This window comes from Amaranthus tricolor, chromosome 1, assembly GCF_026212465.1.
Source record: "Amaranthus tricolor cultivar Red isolate AtriRed21 chromosome 1, ASM2621246v1, whole genome shotgun sequence".
Taxonomy (NCBI): domain Eukaryota; kingdom Viridiplantae; phylum Streptophyta; class Magnoliopsida; order Caryophyllales; family Amaranthaceae; genus Amaranthus; species Amaranthus tricolor.
The window spans coordinates 31,854,492-31,867,301 of NC_080047.1; the positions used below are offsets into that span (position 1 = coordinate 31,854,492).

At 34.4% G+C, this 12,810-nt stretch overlaps 1 protein-coding gene across 2 annotated transcripts; it reads left to right on the top strand.

Annotated features, from left to right (window-relative positions):
* Window positions 1–313: 313 nt before the first annotated feature.
* LOC130821261 (eukaryotic translation initiation factor 3 subunit B-like) lies at window positions 314–8,550 on the top strand. Of its 2 annotated transcripts, none has more exons than XM_057686952.1 (12): window positions 314–476; window positions 1,301–1,439; window positions 1,539–1,776; window positions 1,908–2,054; window positions 2,722–2,850; window positions 3,262–3,390; window positions 3,485–3,568; window positions 3,679–3,803; window positions 3,893–4,085; window positions 4,209–4,741; window positions 4,879–4,987; window positions 7,940–8,550. In XM_057686952.1, exons 2-12 carry the CDS (start codon window positions 1,333–1,335, stop codon window positions 8,273–8,275), a joined length of 2,130 nt encoding a protein of 709 aa, XP_057542935.1. In that variant the 5' UTR covers window positions 314–476; window positions 1,301–1,332; the 3' UTR covers window positions 8,276–8,550. The 2 variants fall into 2 exon arrangements, with proteins under 2 accessions (XP_057542935.1, XP_057542942.1); XM_057686959.1 differs by having other exon boundaries at window positions 1,352–1,439.
* The last annotated feature ends 4,260 nt before the right edge of the window (window positions 8,551–12,810 follow it).

Here is a 12,810-nt window from a genome sequence, read left to right on the forward strand (position 1 = left end):
TCTGATTTTGTAGATCAGGTCTGTTCGCAGTTAGTAACTGCGAACAGCATATAAGACAAAATAGTTGTTCGCAGTTATTAACTGCGAACAGCTAGTTTGTCTTATATGCTGTTCGCAGTTACTAACTGCGAACAGCTCCAAAGCACAGCTTTGGGGTACGGACGCTTACTTTTGAAAATTGTTTGAAAGTTAGTTTATTTAATTAATTTTTTTTTTTTCACTTAAGAATTTCAAAAATTCAAAAATCAATGGACATAGGCTGGTAGACCCACTTTTAAAATAAACTTAAAGCCCATGAAATTGTGAAACCCTAAGTTGAAAATTCCAAGTTAGACAGTAATTTCACTGGAAATGGAATCAAGTCAGTGAAGTTCACTTGTGGCGCCCCTTTTCTCTGTTTTCTTCTACTCTTATGAATTTTCTTTCAACTCTGAAGTGCTAATTTTCAAGACGAATTATGTGTAGAATCTTGTAATGTAAGTATGCTACTCTCTCTTTTGGGATTTTCTCGGTTTATATTTGTTGGTTTTTCGAATTATTTTTGATTTTTTTTATGATTGATTTGTTTGTGTTCAATTTTTCTATAATTCTTTTTTTTTTTCGAATTATTCATGATTTTTCTTGATTTTGATCAATAATTTGTTGATTTTTTCGATTTTTCAGTATGTAGAAGTGTAGTTTCTTAGGGTGTGCTACTCTTTTTATTCAATGTAGTTCTTTATTATTGGAATTTCAGTTGATTTTTTTGTTTATTTTCATCAAAAAAAATTTGTTGATTTTTGTTTTTTTTTTTTTTTTCAGTATGTAGTTCTTTATTTTTGCAATTTCAGTTTATAATTGTGGTGTACTGGTGTTTAGTGTTTGCTAGTGACAATGCCTAGTGTTTATTATTTCAGTTTATACCTTAAAGGAAAAATTGCTTTAAAAAGAATAAATTCTAGACGAGGTCAATTGGTTTGGTTTGGTCTGAACAATTTCTGACCGTCATTTCTAGTCTGCTCTGATTTTTGTGTCAAACTAGGTAGAATCGGACCATGTGCACCCCTGATAGTTAACAATTAATTATTCATTAATGCAACCATTATATGTTACAAATATTATATATCGTTTATTATATATTACTAGAAATATAATCTGATAACGATAATATGTATTTGCATTTTTCCTTAAAATTTATATTTATATGTACTTATATATCTACAACTTGGTGTATTACATATAGCTCTATACTAATATGTAGAATAAATTTATAAAATACTATCAGTGAATTCCTCTATTTCATAAATTTACCAATATGTAGAATAAATTGCATTTTACCGTACGCTGACAACAATGACGGTCGACATCGAAGCAATGGCAGTGAGAATTGGTGTCGATCTTTCGCAAGTTGATTTGGATTCCATACGTCTTCCTCCTGGAGAAGATTTGGGCATCCCTAGGTTTTAATTATAACTCTAATGATTCTTCTTTTTTGTCATTCTATTTGTCATTCTATCAATTCGGGAATTTAGAATTTGATACACTTCATGTTTATGCAGTGATGATGATGATCTTAGGGAAGAGGAAAATTTGGAATTTGACCAAGGTTTTGCAAATATAGTTGTGGTGGATCATCTTCCTCAAGTTCCTAAAGAGAAATTTGAAAAACTTGAAAGTGTTATTCGCAAGATTTATAGTCAAATTGGTGTCATCAAAGAGGATGGTTTTTGGATGCCTGTTGATCCTTCTACGAGAAAAACTCTTGGTTATTGCTTCATTGAGTATAATACTCCTCAGGTTTTCTATCGATTTTTTGCTAATGGTTTTCATGTGATTGTTCCATCCGTTGTTAATTAAACCTCTTTTTTCTTTTTCTTTTTTTTTTTTTTTTTTTTTTTTTTTTTTTTTTTTCTGGATTTGTGTTGTAGGAAGCTGAGCTTGCTAAGGATAAAACTCATGGGTATAAGTTGGATAAGTCACACATATTTGCTGTGAATTTATTTGATGATATTGAGAAGTTTATGAAAGTTCCTGATGAATGGGCTCCACCGGAAACAAAGCTGTATACTCCTGGGGTAATTTTTATTTTGTCAACTTTTATTAGGTTTTCAATTAATTAAATGACTGGAGTTCATATGTTGAATTTATTCTGCAATGGAATCCCGTGATTTTTAAGTTTTTTATTTATTGTGATGTGATTCAAATGTTATGTTGAAATGATTGTTTTGATTGTAGCAGCTTGTGTATTATCGCTTTCAATTTAGAAGACTACATGATGAAAGTTCATAGGGATATTGGGATATATAAGTTATGCAATCCCTTGTGTTTTTTGGATATAGTTTTAGGGTTTACTATTAGTTTTAAAAGGGGCAAGGCGCATAGGCACCAAAGGGTCCTGGAGTTTAGGCCCATTGAGATGCATGGTGTATGTTATCCTACTGTTCAACATGATGACTTGGAACATCATAATAAGTGTACCCACACATGGGGACCGTGTCAAACTTCTAATTGAGAGAAACTAGTTGGCAACACTCAGTTGTTTGTTGAATGGTGTTTGTTTTGGGTAAGAGTTCATTTCTAATTGAAGTAAAAAAATGTTGATGACATGGACTTGGTATTTGTAGTGGAAGGGGAATTTTCTCTTCACCCCTGTTCTATGATATTTAAAAAAACAAGTGTGCCTATGGATATCAACTTCTCTTATGTGCTTGCCAATAAAAATTCTATTCTTTGACTTTGTAGGAAAATCTACAACTGTGGCTTACTGATGTAAAAGCTCGAGATCAGTTTGTTATTCGTGCTGGCCATGATACTGAGGTTCTTTGGAATGATGCTAGGCAGATGAAGCCTGATCCTGTTTATAAACGTTCTGTTAGTGCTCTAATTTTTTTCCTCTTGTTTCTATTTATACATGCTGCAGCAGCAAATGACTAAAAACTGTGTCTTTGAGCTGTTTTCTTACTTTTGCTAGAAGTTGTTTTTGTAGGAAAGTATAATAGATTATTCTTAGGATATTCTGTAAATATTCTGTATTTATTTAGTTTCCTAATTTAGTCTCCTTAATTCTTGTATAAGTATGAGCTATTGTTTCATTTGATATTTAATACAAACCAGTATTCACTGGCAAAAACCCATTTTTTTTTCTGCATTATTATTTTCTTCAGTTTTAATCTTGTTTTCGTAACCAGGGAAACTTTTGGCAACATGGGAAAGACCTAGTATACTCCTTATTGTCCTTTTTGTTATTTAGTATCATTATTAGTTCTTTTTTTATCGTTGCAGTGTTGGACAGAAAGCTTTGTCCAATGGTCTTCTTTGGGCACTTACCTAGCTACAGTCCATCGCCAAGGTGCTGCTGTCTGGGGTGGGGCCTCAGCTTTTAATCGCTTACAGCGTTATGCTCATCCTATGGTTTGTTCTCACCTTTTTTCGTGTTCTTGAGGTTCAACTATGGATTTGATCTTTGTTCTTATTTCTTACTGATTTTTGATGGTATCAACTGTAGGTTAAATTCATCGACTTTTCTCCTGGTGAGAACTATCTTGTTACATACAGCAGCCATGAACCAAGCAATCCACGTGACACTCATGTAGGCCTTTTGCTTTTCTATACTCTTGCATGATTCATTTAATGTAATTGCGTGCTTTTTTCTAAATAAAATCATGATTTTCAATGACATTATATTTATGTTTATTCTAGAGGGTCGTTATAAACATCTTTGATGTAAGGACTGGAAAAGTGAGGAGAGACTTTAAAGGAAGTGCTGATGAATTTGCAGTTGGTGGAACTGGTGGTTTGACTGGGCTCAATTGGCCAATCTTCAAGTAAATGATTCTCTAGGTCAATGTGGAACTAGTGTCCCATGTTTAGTAAGCTTCCTTATGTATTTCTTGTTTTGTGTGTTTGCGTGCAGATGGGCTGGTGGAAAAGATGACAAATATTTTGCAAGAATTGGAAAGAACACTGTGTTTGTGTATGAGACTGAAACTTTTAGTCTTATAGACAAAAAGTCGATTAAAGTGGAAAATGTAATGGACTTCAGTTGGTCTCCTACTGATTCCATATTAGCACTTTTTGTTCCAGAACTTGGAAACCAACCAGCCAAGGTTAGTCCAGTTTTTTTCCACTTTCCAAGCTCGCTACCTTAGGTTTTTCCATATGAGCATTTAGATTCAAGTAGAATCTCCTGTTGCTGAATCAACATCTAGTAATAATTTTGTTTGCTTCAGGTTAGTCTCTATCAGATCCCTAGCAAAGTTGAGATCAGGCAGAAGAATCTGTTTAGTGTCAGTGATTGCAAAATGTATTGGCAAAGCAATGGAGAGTACCTTGCTGTTAAAGTCGACAGGTATACAAAAACCAAGAAAAGCACATATACTGGCTTTGAACTTTTTCGAATCAAGGAACGTGACATACCCATTGAGGTCTTGGAGCTTGAAAATAAAAATGATAAAATCATTGCGTTTGCATGGGAGCCTAAGGGCCATAGATTTGCTGTTATCCATGGTGACAACCCGAGGCCTGATGTAAGTTTTTACTCGATGAAAACTGCTCATCACACAAGCCGAGTTTCTAAGCTCACAACTCTTAAGAGTAAGCAAGCTAATGCTCTATACTGGTCTCCTGGTGGTCGGTTTATTATATTAGCTGGATTAAAGGGGTTTAATGGGCAGCTTGAATTTTTTAATGTTGATGATCTTGAAACTATGGCAACAACTGAGCATTTTATGTGTAATGACGTTGAGTGGGATCCTACTGGGAGGTAATGGTCTTCTATTTTGATATTTTGTAATTATCTTTTTAACTAATCATGTTTCCTGTAGTTGTCTGCTCCTTGTTTTCTACAATTATTTTCATCGATTAAAATTTCTCGTCTTTGTTTTCTGTCTTAAACTTCAGGTATGTTGCAACTGTTGTCACATCAGTCCATGAGATGGAGAATGGGTTCAACGTCTGGTCGTTCAATGGGAAGCTACTATACAGAATACTAAAGGACCATTTCTTCCAGGTAAGGATTATTGGTTTTTGTAAGTCTGTCTGTTGAACTTGATGCTACTTTGTTTTGCTCGAGACAATTTTGTTGAATTTGTGAACTGCAGGAGATTAAGGGTAGTAATAGTTTAAGCACAAAAGATTTAGAAACGTTGATTCATGGTTCTAAATTTGTAGTCACACATGGGCACCTTGCCTGGTATCAACAAAAATACTTTGAGATAAATAGTTAGGCGTAATCTTTACGAGATGATTACTAAGAGGATAAATTTTACTATCTTAATGGTTTGTTATATGCTGGCACTGTAAATTAAAGACAAAAGATCTTTCTAATTGATCTCTTACCTTCTTTTTCTCTTCTAGTACAAACCATAGGATTAGGGATGTAAGTTATTTGGATAAAAATTGCTAGCTGAATAAGAAATATGGTTTGGATTGAAAATTATTTGGTTCGGATTAGGTTTATGTCAATAGGTTTTCCAGAAAAAAATCAATATTCATGCGTTCTAAAGGAGTAAATAAAACCGAGTTTTTGGGCAGCGTTATGGTATAGCTCTTGCTTTCGACAAATATTTAGGCGACCGTTATTGCATTTTTGCACTATGGTTTAAACTCCAAGTTGACTAAAAATACTCTGCAACCTCATGTGCATATGTGAAAACTTTAGTGGGCTCCACCAAAACCTTTATTCAAGGATTCAAGTTCATATTGTCACCTTCACTTTTGCTACTATGGTTTCAGTTTTTTAGCTACAATTTTGGTTTCTAATTCGATTTGCAGTTTATATTTGTTTTGTTCAAAATTTGGTATGGATTGGTCCGAGAAGTTTGAACAAAATTAATTTGGTTTGGTTTGGTTTATTCAAAATGTGGTTTGGGCTGTGTTTTAAAAAGCGCGCCTGAGATGCACCTAGGCGTGAGGCACACTACGGCAAGATCTAAAATGCCTCTTTGACTCGAGGCATAAACAAACTCAGAAAGATTGAACAATTAATTGAGAGGGAATATTTACCTTGGGGGGGTACCATGGAGTAAATATTTACCTCTGTTTAGTGGGAACTAATTTCTCTAGTATTTTTTCCAGTTTATTCCAGGCATTCCATAATTTCATCTCACTGTACTGTTTATTTTAAGAATTTAGTACTCCCTTTTTACGCTTGTTTTAGGTGCGCTCTTGGGGTTGTTTCTTACGGATTACCACGATGCTTTTCTATTCCATTTTATGCTTTCCTGCTTGTTTTCAAATCTGTTTGATGCTTTCAGCCTTTCAGGGGCGGACCTAGGAATTAAACTATGGGGTTGCAAAATTTAATTGATAAATATTTAGCTAGTTTTTTTATTTATCGATAAATATTATATCTCTCGTAAAACGATAGAGTAGAACTATTCTTACTTCCTTATTTCCCATCGATCAAGCTAATACTATCTTCTTTTCTATTGTTGCTTCTATTTTAACTATTATTATGGTCATATGTATAAAACTTTGACCAATAATATCTTACAAGTTCTATGAATTGAGTGATAAAACATAAAGTAAGTATCATTGATCAATTTTCACTCCATTGTATTTTCATATATAAAATAACTTATAAAAACACATAATTTCATATATTAGGTATTAAATATATAAGTTCTAAAAACTTGATCATGAAAGTCAAAATAACAAAAACAAAAAGAAAAGAGAGGGAGTAACACAAACATACAATTTAATCCCCACAAAGTTAAATATTTTAAACAAAAATTTAAATTGAACCACACAAAATTCTACATGAATTAGAAACTAATTCAATTAAATTATAAAACTGAACTAATTCAACAATTTTGATTGGTATGCGCTTCATGTAATGTTATTTCCTATACTAATAAAAAACACAAGGAAGTTGTGGTGAACTAATCACTGTTACAACACCGAATAAGAGAATAAGAGTAAGAATTTTAAGAGAGAAAAAAAAAAAGAAAAGAGGAGGAGAGTACAGACAGAAAAGAGAAAAGGAATAGAAGAGTAACAGAAATAAGGACAGAGGAATTTAGAGGAGAAAGGAATTTGAGAGTATATTCATTTCAGTGCCTAACCAATTATTACAAGTGCATATTTATAAGCTAACAGTAGTACAATCTGCTGCCTATTCATAGTTGGTTACAAAAAGATTCCTTTTCTAGAATACCCTCAAATATATTCTGTTGCATCATTCATTCCCCTTGGTACTATTTGCCACCTCACCCTTTTTACCCCCTTCTATGATAGACCAAAGTACCCTTTGGTTGTTCAGCAGGTGTGACAGAAGTCTATCAAAACATTTGATGCAGCGCAGCGGCACACCTTGTGCAGTTGATAGCTGGGCTCACATATGCTTCATTCTCTTTCCTAAGAGATGGGGTTGCATGTGCAACCCCTGCAATTAACTAGGTCCGCCTATGGATGCTTTGTCTGTTTGTTCTGTATTCCTTTTGATGCTTTTCTGTTTGTTTCCTTGTTTATGTATGGCTTGTCCTTTTCCAGCATGAAAAGCTCTTTTAATTGAAATGGGTATATACTTGAGTCTATCAGTGTTGTAATTTGTAAAATGCGCTGTGGTTCTTGACAACCTTTTTAGTTAAGAAAGGAGATTTACATGCAGACTAGTATAGAATTAGCAGGTTAGTTTACAGTGTTGGCTCTGTGGAATTAATGATGATATTTTATTGTTATTGCATGTGTAGGCAGTACGCCTTTTGCTTGTGCAGAAAATATTACAGCCAGCAAGAACACATTTTAATTAGTTAACTTGATTAGTAGAAATCAGCTTTAACTACTTAAAATCAGGTTAAAAATAGTGAAAATCAGTTTGTTCAGTAAGGAATCAAATTAGGCAGACGACAAAGACAACAATGCTTTGTTGCAAGTATGCTGTTGATAATAATTTATTGGGTTATCGCAGTTTGGTATGTCGTATGATATCTAAGTCTTTTGATGCTTTTTTCCTTGCCAGTTTTTGTGGCGCCCCAGACCTCCATCGTTGCTGAGCCCTGAGAAGGAAGAGGAAATTGCAAAGAATTTGAAGAAATACAGCAAGAAGTATGAAGCTGAAGACCAGGATGTGTCGTTATTATTAAGCGAACAGGATCGTGAGAAGAGGAGATTACTGAAGGAAGAATGGGAATCGTGGGTTAACAAATGGAAGAAGTACCACCAAGATGAAAAAATAGACCGTGAAAGGCTTAGAGATGGTGAGGTTAGTGATGAAGAGGAAGAATACGAGGCTAAGGAAGTCGAATATGAAGAGGTTGTTAATGTTGAAGAAGAAATTGTTGATTACGAGCAGTAATTACTAACTATATTGAATGAATGTTCAATTATGTATTGTACACCTTTCTCAGTTTTGGCCTTATTTAAGCAAATGGATTTTGACCTGTTTTTCGATTGACTTTTGGTCTGTTGATAAGACTGGTTAAAGAGCAATATATAGTTTTTAAGTTAGCTTCTAAACCAAGAATAATCTTATGGGATTCCACATTTGTTTTTGTACACTGAAGTCCTAATCTAAACATTTTAATGAACCAACTTTATAAACATAAGTTGTTTTATAAGACGCTTTAATTGCGAGATTTGTTTCATGTATGAGCTATATAGAATTCAATTACTACAAATTATGCGAATATAAACTCTTTGTTTTATGGTTATCTAACTGAGAGATGATCTTTCACAAAAATAAATAAATATATATTGTAAAATTAACATGGCATGATTCAAAATTCAAAAGTTACAAGACTTGATTTAATAGGATTTAAATTCAAAACTTAACCAAGTGATTTACAAGTATAAAAAAGACTTGACTAAAAAAAACCATCAAACATTTGATCTTCAATATCTAAATGCCTTGAGGATCAAACTTCTAAATCTCTTATACAAAACAGGGTTAGAGATAGAAAGAGAAAGTTTGTTTTTTCTTCCCTCCTTTTCATTTTTGCGCTATTCTTATTCTTTTCAACTGTTTGGGTATTCAATTGCCATGGGACGACCTGGTAAGAATGCGGTAAAAGTTACTAAAACTGAGACAACTAGTACTTCTTCTCCCTTAAAAGAATCAACGTCTAATATGGCGAATAGGGGAGTAATAAACAACCTAGATCGAACGATAAAGATCATAATGATCTGAATGCATTGATAATGGATCATGAACAACTGAAACGTGTGCTGGATAAAGATCATCGATAAGGATCAAGAATGAACGATAAAGATCATCGATTAATCAAAATAAGGTTGCCAAAGTTGTTGTTATGCTTGATAATCAAAATCCTCAAAGTATGAATATGAATTTGGTGGCGGCGGTGGAAAAGGATTAACAAAGCATTGATAAACCCAAGAAAAGATATAGGTCTTCCACCAAACGTATGGATCTAAAATTCATGACTCCTGCTTTAAAGAACGGTGATAAGATGGCTTGCATTGAAAAAGTAGTACATGGTGCATTAGCGTTTAAGTGGAATTATTCGATTGCTATGTATGTTATGGGTTCTTGTCCATCTCTATTATCTTTTTCTAAGTTTTTTAATCTTGCATGGCCGAGTATTAGTAAACCTACTATTCTGTTTCAAGAAGGTTATTTTATCGTTCACTGTTTTAATGAAGAGGATTTTAATAGTATCAAAAATTAAGATGATCAGCTAATGGGTTGACGTGCTATTCTGATTAGGCTATGGTCTATGGACTTTAATTTTCATGACGAAAGTCTTAGAGTCATTCCGGTTTGGATTATAATTTTTGACTTATTAGTGAAATGTTGGGGTCCTAATTCTCTTAGTATGTGTAGCATCCTAGAGGAACCAATTTGTACAAATGATGTTACAGCTTTTCAGTCCCGCATTGCTTTTGCCAGGGTGTTAGTAGAGGTGGATGTGACTAAGGAAGTTCCTAAAAAAAATAAAGGTTAAAACCCTTTTTCTGCCATGCTTGCAAAATGGTGGGTCATGTATATGAAGATAAACCTAAGCCTATGGTTAGCTCGAGAACAATTCAAAAGAATTAGGTCTCTATTAATAATAGATCTATCAGGAAAGACCTAGAAATGCGAAATGGAGTGAAAGCAATTGTAGATAATGCTAAAGAACAGGATGATGAGGGATAGATCATGGCTCAGTCCAAGAGAAGCTCTAAAGGCAAAAACCCATTGAAAGCTTCTCACATTCATATGTATATAATTAGTTTTCAAGCTGTTCAACAGTCGGGTATGTGGAATCAGGTGCTAGGGACCTCAATCCCGTTGAGTTTATATGAATGTGCTCAGTTGGAATATGAAGGGTTGCAATGATCCCTCTAAAACTAAGGAGGTGTTTCATCTTCTTAGCCAACAGAATACCCATTTGGTTTGTTTGGTTGAAACTAGAGTGCAATAGAAGAAAGCGAATTTGGTTAGGAGGCGTTTTCGTAACAGATGGTCTTGGGTGGATAATTAACGATCTATGAATAATGATTGTATTTGGATTGGTTGGGACAATACTCTTGTTGGTCACTAAAGATCAATTAATTCACTGCAAAGTCGAATGTAATGACCCTAATCTAGCTTTTTCTTTACTAGCATTTATGTCAGGAATGCTTGTAGGGATAGGTTTCTTTTGTAGGAGGATATTAACCTCCTTAACCAAAATTTTTCTCAGTCTTGGCTGTTGGTTGGTGACTTTAATGCCATGTATGATGTTGATCATAGGGTTAATGGCAACCCAGTTACCTATTGCTTCATTATATGAGTCATAGCTTAACATATCACACTCCTTTATCAATCAGTGTTTGTCCTTCTTCAGATAAAGGGGGTCGCCTGTTTAGATTCTTTAACTTCATGACTGGGCATTAAGACTTTAAATGTGTACTTTAGAAGTCTTGGGATAGTCCTTGCAAGGAGAGAGGTTTAAAGAGAGTGCAGGGGAAGCTTAGAGGACTGGCTCTAAACTCTTCCATAACCAGCACTTTAATAATAATGATGAGAAAACCAAGCATGTTTGAAGCAGGCTGAAAGAAGCTCAAGATTTGATGATTTTTGAATCCTAATAATCATGCTTTTTTTGTCAAAGAGGAGGATATTTTAGCTCTTAATCATTGGCTTCAGGTGCAAGAGAGTGCCCTTAGACAAAAGGCTCGTATCCAATGGCTTAGCCTGACTGATAATTATACCAAATTTTTTCACACTTCTATTCATGAGCGGCAATCTCATGATAGAATCAAAAATCTTATTGATAGTGATGGGGTGGTAATGACGGATCCATTGCATATTGATGAATTGATTATTAATTTTACAAAGATCTGTTAAGCAATGAAAATCAGGTTCAGTTTGATGTGGACATTCATGCTTTGAAGAGGGGTAGCCAAGTCTCTATGGCTCAATCTTGTTTGCTTTCTTCTTCGGTTACTAAGATGGAGGTGGAAAATGCTATCATAAAAGTCCAGGGATCGATGGTTTAATGCTTTCTTTTTCTAGCATGTTTGGGAGGTTCTTAAAGAGGACGCTTTTGAAGGGGTGTTGGGTTTTTCTCGAGAAAGGTGATTTGTTTGCTCCTATTAACATTACTCAAGTGTCTCTTATTCCTAAGGTTCTTATTCCATTATGAAGTCTCCTAGTTAAGAGATAGGCTTAAAGTCCTTATGGTGATCTCTAAGATATCCTAGACTTTATAAAGTGGTTCCCTCTCTTATTCCATTGTTATCAATGGTAAACCTTGTAAGACCATCAAAGCAACTAAGGGTCAAATATATCCCTTTTCTTGTTTGCTTTTCATTTTCAACATAAACGTAGTAAAGCTAAGGTGATTACGGTGATGTTTGCTGATGTTCTGCTCATCTTTTGTAAGCTTGATATGCTTTCCTTCCAAGCCATTCAAAGGTTCCTTAATGAATTTGCTAATTCTTCTGATTTGGTTCCTAACAACGATAAGTGTGTTGTTTACCTTGTTGCGGGTCCTGTCCAACATAAAAAAGGTCTTCTTGATTACTCGAAGATGCCTGAGGGTTCACTGCCTTTCAGGTATCTTGGCGTGCCTCTTGCTTCCAAGAAATTAGATATTGCTGATATAAACCTCTTATTGATAGAATTACTACAATATTAAAGCTTGGTCCTCTAGGAAGCTATCCTATGCAGGGAGAATTGAGTTAGTTCGTAGTGTTATTTTTGACCTGAATAACTATTGGGCTCAGTTGTTCTTCCTTCATGTGAAAGTCATTAAGATATTTGAAACCAAATGTAGATGCTTTATTTGGTCTAGGTCTGATAATCCTTTAAGGAAAGCTGTTGTTTCATGGGCAAAAATGTGTAGTCCAAAACACTTTGGGGGCATGAGTTTAATAGACCTCAAATTATGAAACTTGGCTGCTGTGGGCTATGTCAATGAAGAAGGAATCACTTTAAGTCAAGTGGGTTCACACCTATTTAATAAAGGCAAGGGTTATACCTGATAGGAAATTCTACATATTAAAGAAGATTTTTAAACTAACCAACTTAGTCAAAGATGGGGCTAATGGAGATAACCTTACTAATTAGATTGTGAACAGGTAAAGCCAATGGTTTACTGCTGGGGTGACATTTAGAAGCCTTGTTGGAGTAAACTAAAATGGTAAAACAAAGCCTTTGTTAGAGCAATATTCATTTTATGGATCCTTGTCCATCATAGATTGGGAGAGAGATAAACCAATATGTCCTTTGTGCATCAAAGATGGTGCGTCTCACAATCATTTGTTTGAGGTATGCGAGTACACTTGCAAGAAAAGCCAACAAGCTATGGGAGGGATGAATTAAGAGAAATTAGAGAAAGAAGTTGATATTGAGCTATGAAAAATTGCTTAGTTAGCTAAGACAAGCTAGATGTGCTACATATT